Here is a 6,000-nt window from a genome sequence, read left to right on the forward strand (position 1 = left end):
CGCTGTGTTTTCTCCTATGCAGGGACATTGAGCCCGAATAAAATGTCTTTTCATCCTCTGACCTCATTCTACAGGCATCACAATTATGTTACTTCCAGCTTTTGTTCTTATGACCACCATTAACTCAGCCCATCTGATGGCTTCCCACCTTTCTTTCTTGCTATGATGCAAAATTTTGGTTTTACCTCACGGTTTTGCTTTTAATATTATAACATTCTTCTCTCTGTCTCCTTTCTGCATTACCAGACTTTCTTTCTTTCTTTCTCTCTTTCTTTGTTGGATCTTCATTGCTGCACGTGGGCTTTCTCTGGTTGCGGTGCGCAGGCTTCTCATTGCAGTGGCTTGTTGCGGAACACAGGCTCTAGGCGTGCAGGCTCAGTAGTTGTGGTGCAGGGGCTTAGTTGCTCCTCGACATGTGGGATCTTCCCGGACCAGGGCTTAAACCCGTGTCCCCTGCATTGGCAGGCGGATTCTCAACCACTGCGCCACCAGGGAAGCCCCTGGATTACTGGCCTTGAGAAGGTGTGAGTCCCACTTTAACTTCCGTTTCCCACATGGGCTTCCTCCATCTGGCCTCTTTTCATGTGTCCTTGATGCCACCCCCGCGCCCAGCCCATCACCTGGCCTGCCCATCAACCAAACTCAGATCATATGCCATCAAAATCGCTTTGTACTAAGAAATACAGAAAGATCAGACAATGACAGAGGGAAAGGGCAGTCTTCTTTTTTCTTATTTGTTTTGTTTGTTAAGTCAGCGTAAGCTAACAGTATTCTTATTTACTAGGCTTCTTGCAAACAATGGAAAAGAACTGAGGAACGTTCGTAAATCCCCTCCCCCACCCCAGGAGCTTTGCCTCATCAGAGCTAAACCCAGATGTTACCTGGAATGAGCCAGCAACTGGCTGGGCAGCGCCCACAGCTGCAGAGTGAATGTTCCTTCCAAGCACATTTCTGTTGGGGGTCGGCCTTCTGGGCCACTCTGCCCCATGAGAAACGCCCCACCATGCCCAGGCAGGTAGGGAAGGACATGGTGGCATGTGAGTAGACCTGGCCCGAGCCCAGCTCTGCTGTGTGGCCTTGAACAAGTCACTTCCCTTCTCTGCCTCCAGTTTTCTGCTCTGGGAGAGGAGTCAGACCAGAGACTCTCCAAAGTCTCTTTCACCCTTGAGAACCTAGGTGGTTGATTCTCTGTGTATAAGAAGCATACTCTCAATGTGAACATTTCCATACCACACAGGTATACACAGTGTCATCAGACCAGCTGATTTTCTCAAAGACCAGTGGTAGCCATCAGTTTTGGAGCGTTGTGTGGAGCCACATAAACATATAAAACAAACAAAGCTCAGATTTCTCTCTCTGTTGCTTTAAACAGTTTCTGCCTTTTGAGATTTGACTCTCCCTCAGGGGCAGGAAAAAAGAACTAGATCACCTCCCACCAAGGCTGTGACTGACAGACAAGGAAAGGAAAGTAAGGACTTCCCTGGCGATCCAGTGGTTAAGATTCCACGCTTCCACTGCAGGGGGCGTGGGTTCGATCCCTGGTCAGGGAACTAAGATCCCGGGGCATGCCAAAAAAAAAAAGGAAAGTAGCCGTTCCTGGGACTAAGTTCCTCTGGTTCTTTGTGGTTCTAGGCCCCATCGCTGTATCAGCAGCTGCCAGTCATATTCAACCTTTAGCTCTGAGAATTTCTCTGTGTCTGACGGAGAGGAAGGAAATACCAGTGACCACTCAAACAGCCCTGAGGAGTTAGTGGATAAACTCGAAGACCGCCTGGCAGAGAAGCTAGATGACCTGCTGTCCCAGACGCCGGAGATCCCCATTGAGATATCCTCGCATTCAGACGGGCTGTCTGACAAGGAGTGTGCTGTGCGCCGTGTGAAGACGCAGATGTCTCTGGGCAAGCTGTGTGCGGAGGACCGTGGCTATGAGGTGGGGGGTTCTCCTCCCTTCTCCTCTCATCACTCTTCCCTTCCTGGAGCTCTTTGGGTTAGAACATGCTCAAGTCCTTAGGGCCTTTACAATCATCGTCTAGTATATAAGATAAAACAACTGCCTCCATGAAGTCAGTAGAAGTACAGAGATAACAGAGCCCCCCCAGAATGGGGGCAATTCTCCCAAAGGAAGCACAAACACAGAACTGCTCAGGAACCCTTCATTCCAAGATTTCACTCAAGCATCACTTCCGACCCCATCTCCCAACCTGGTTAAGGGTGTGAGCCTCCCTCCTCTGTGTCCCCACCAGCCCCTACATGCTATCAGAGCACATGTAACACTTTAGTTCACAGACAGTACTGCCTTCTGAGAGGCACGATAGCACAGTGGTTGGAAGTGTAGACCCTGAAATCTGACTGCCTAGATGCAAATCTCAGCCTTTCCACTAACTCACTGTGTGACATTGGGTAAGCCACTTAACCTCGCTGTAGGTCAGTTCCCTTATCTGTAAAATGGGTATGATAACAGCCTCTATTTCGTAGGGTTGTTGTGAGGATTGAGTGGATTAATAGATGTTAAAGCACTTACAGCAGTGCCTGGGACACAGTAAACAATATATGTAGGGCTTTGGGGGCACTGTTATCACTGTCATCACCTTCGTCATAATTGCCATCATCATCTTTATATGTCTTCTTTCTCCGTAAACCCCACAAGGACAGGACCTGATCTCCTTTATCTTAGCGAGCAACCCAGCACAGCGCCTGTCACATGAGAGGTGCTCAAAATATGTTTACTGAGTGATTGCAGAAAGGAATTAAGGTCTTATGTTGTCTTGACTTTGCAGAATCCTATGCAGTTTGAAGAATCGGACTGTGACTCTTCAGATGGGGAGCGTTCTGATGCCACAGTTAGGACCAATAAGCACTACAGCTCTGCTACTTGGTAATGAAAGAATACCTACCCTGAAGATCTCATGACTATACTGGCATTTCACATCCATCCCACCCCCAGACTCTTCCCACTCTCTCCCTGCTTTTCTGTCTGGGAAGAGAGCTACCCCATCTTTCTTACCCCTAGACGTGAGCTGCAATAACAGGAACATGAGACTTCACAAATCTCTGGAAAAAAATATCCAAATGAAATTAAGTCTCACTGAACATTTCAATCAAGAATGGCAGGGATCTATTTTATTGAATATTCTAGCTACTGTAACACTGATATTTATTTTTGTTTGACATTTTAACACTTTGTACTGTAAAGAGTGAACTATATATGATAGAGAGAAAGACAATTTCTTGCAAAAAAAAAAGAGAGAGAGAGAGAAAGAAAGGAGGAAAGAACAGAAGTGGAATTCAGGAGCAACATCCTTGGGAATCTGTGGAGCCAGGAGGTATTACTGCTGCTTGAACAGGGGACCAGTTCCTCTGGCCATAAGTGACTGAAGAAGAGCCAGAGCAAGACATACTGAACATTTTAGAAAACAAAAACAGCAAAAGAAAAGCAATTCCAGGTAATCTGTGAACAGACCACATTAAATTCACCCAGCTTGTCCAGATGGGTGATGGAAAGACCTAGACAGTTTTGGAGACCAGAGACTTGCACCCAAGGCCTTTGAGGGCATGTGCTTCCTCTAAGAGGAAAAAGAAAACTGCGTGTGTCAAAGCTGATCTCATTTTTAAAATGCTGAGCAGCGTTAGTAGTGAGACTTACAGACAGTGTCCAACCTTGTCCTTGACAAATTTTCTGCTTTTTATGCTGTCAGTGTCACTACCTTGGCAAATGCATTACCTTGACCAATGTGTTGATTTTTCAGACTCAAGTGCCAGTTTCCTGTAGCCTATTTCCTTTCCACCTGTTGGCCGCTTCTTTTAGGGAAAAAGGGGCAGGGGAGGCGGAGCCCTAGGAGGAGAGAAGACAAAAAGAGAATGTCCAACAGTGTTGGAAAAGCAAATGTGGAATTTGTAAAAGGACATTCTCAGAATGTCTCAGTTCAACTACGTGCAGAAGATGGGATCACCCCACCCTGGAACCAGGTTGCTTGTCTACTAGAGTTTTATTGATTTAAACAGAACAGTCCTTGAAGACAGCTAGGAGGTGTGTCAGTCTGCCCGATGTCCAATCCCAAACCATCCCCCATGTTTTTATTTGTTAACTCATTCTATCCCAGAAGCTGTAGTGACTGGCTACCACTATCAGAATAAAGGCAAAATAAGCAACTTGCAAAGGGCAACCCCTCCCCTATCACGATAGCATTTTTGTTAAATGCTACTTGTAACATGTATTTGGATCAATGTAGTTTTGAATAATTGGATTTGGAAATTCGTAGAAAGAACAACTGATGCTAAGCAGAGATTGGAAAAATATTGTCCAAGGCATGAAGTCCTTCCTGTCTCTAGGGTCATGGGCTCTGAGAAACATCCCAAGGTACCTCATGGTACCTTGGCTTTAAGGAAATTTTTATCTAGAATTTTATATAAAAACAGATGTTGGCCTAGTTCCTGTCTCTGTCTCCAAAATCAGTTAAAGCCAAACAACCTCGAAGCTCAAGACCTGAAGAGGGTGGCTAGACGCTCTGATATTGCATCGGACTGGACTTCAGAAAAGACTTACATACACAGGTATTAAACCATTTCCAGTACAGATGAAAACATCACCCTCCTCTGGGTGTCACTGATTGCATTGGCCAAAAAGGAAAAGCAGGAGGGAATATAGAGCAGTTCCTTTTGCTTGTTTTGATCCCTCCATTTGTTTACACTTTATGTTGAGACATTGATTTAAAATTTAGTGTCTGTAATTTATAGCTCTTAGGTAGGCTGAAGGAAAATATTTAACTTATACAGAGAGCAGTATTGTTTCATTAAATTATTCCATTTTGTATAAATTCTGTAGCTGGACTACATGAAAGATCTTAAGTTATGGTATTATTATCATTGTTATTTTATTTTATAATTATCTTTCTCATTTTCTGTCGATCAGAAAGTGTGGTTTATGGTGTAGCACAATGATTGTGTTTATTGCTAACCATGAATTATTATGGATTTTTATGAAGGAATGAAAATGGAACTGCCATTTGGGAGCTCCCTGGTATTTGTCTTAGCTGTATTCCCTCATTTTCTGTGTACAACAACAATCACGAGGATGCGTGTACCGCCCTGAGGTCCAGTGGATACGTTGTGATTTTGACTTGATCGCAAAAGCTCCTAGGTGGGCATCAGATGACTGAGTGGTGGACAAAGAGTTCAAAAGCTGTACATTTTCTCGAGTTTCTTAAGAAATAAAATCATGGGACTACATTAGAAGCACAAACAGAATTATGTAATGCCCTGAGAGGAACAGGCCTACAGGGAATCTGCATGGGGCCTGTGGGGTAGATAGTTTCAAGAACTGGTGGCATAGTTTGTAATCTCCTTCCTACTAAATCCCATAAAACCAACATTTTGCTCCTAGTTGGGAGACTATAAAAAGGAAATAAAGAGATGGCATGACAAAAAAAAATGCCTAACTGTGATGTCATCCCATAACAAGACAAGAGAAATTCTAGAATGAGGTTTAGTCTCTTAGTCACAGAGCTGGAAAAGTACCTTGAAAGCCCGTATTTTTCATCCTCTGACTTCAGACCACACCATACTGTGAATCTCTCTGGTTCATTACTTCTGAGAACAGAGAGGCTACAACTCTGTGTCCTCTTTATTTATTTATTTTTTTTGATGTGGACCATTTATAAAGTCTTCATTGAATTTGTTACAATATTGCTTCTGTTCTATGTCTTGTTTTTTTGGCCGCGAAGCATGTGGGATCTTAGGTCCCCAACCAGGGATCAAACCCGCATCCCCTGCATTGGAAGGTGAAGTCTTAACCACTGGACCGCCAGGGAAGTCCCTCTATGTCCTCTTTCTGTCCAACATAAAACACTGACCCTTCAGCATGTCCAGGTCTTGCCCACCTGTCGTGGCCAAAGAGGAACATAAAGGTTAACGTGTCTTACCCCTTTCAGTGATGGTCTTCCTGGAAAACCCACCCCAATACCTCATAATTTTGATAACTTTTTTGAATTCCCATCTTGACTG

At 44.3% G+C, this 6,000-nt stretch overlaps 1 protein-coding gene across 2 annotated transcripts in view; it reads left to right on the forward strand.

Annotated features, from left to right (window-relative positions):
• Positions 1 to 5,705, forward strand: part of MAP3K13 (mitogen-activated protein kinase kinase kinase 13) — a 165,136-nt gene extending 159,431 nt beyond the window's left edge. For both annotated transcript variants that reach the window (XM_032631229.1, XM_032631228.1), the window contains exons 14-15: positions 1,633 to 1,930; positions 2,778 to 5,705. In XM_032631229.1, the coding sequence (XP_032487120.1) occupies positions 1,633 to 1,930; positions 2,778 to 2,879 (400 nt within the window). In that variant the 3' untranslated portion in view covers positions 2,880 to 5,705. The remainder of the gene's footprint in view (positions 1 to 1,632; positions 1,931 to 2,777) is intronic.
• The last annotated feature ends 295 nt before the right edge of the window (positions 5,706 to 6,000 follow it).

This window comes from Phocoena sinus, chromosome 4 (assembly GCF_008692025.1).
Source record: "Phocoena sinus isolate mPhoSin1 chromosome 4, mPhoSin1.pri, whole genome shotgun sequence".
NCBI classification, from domain to species: domain Eukaryota; kingdom Metazoa; phylum Chordata; class Mammalia; order Artiodactyla; family Phocoenidae; genus Phocoena; species Phocoena sinus.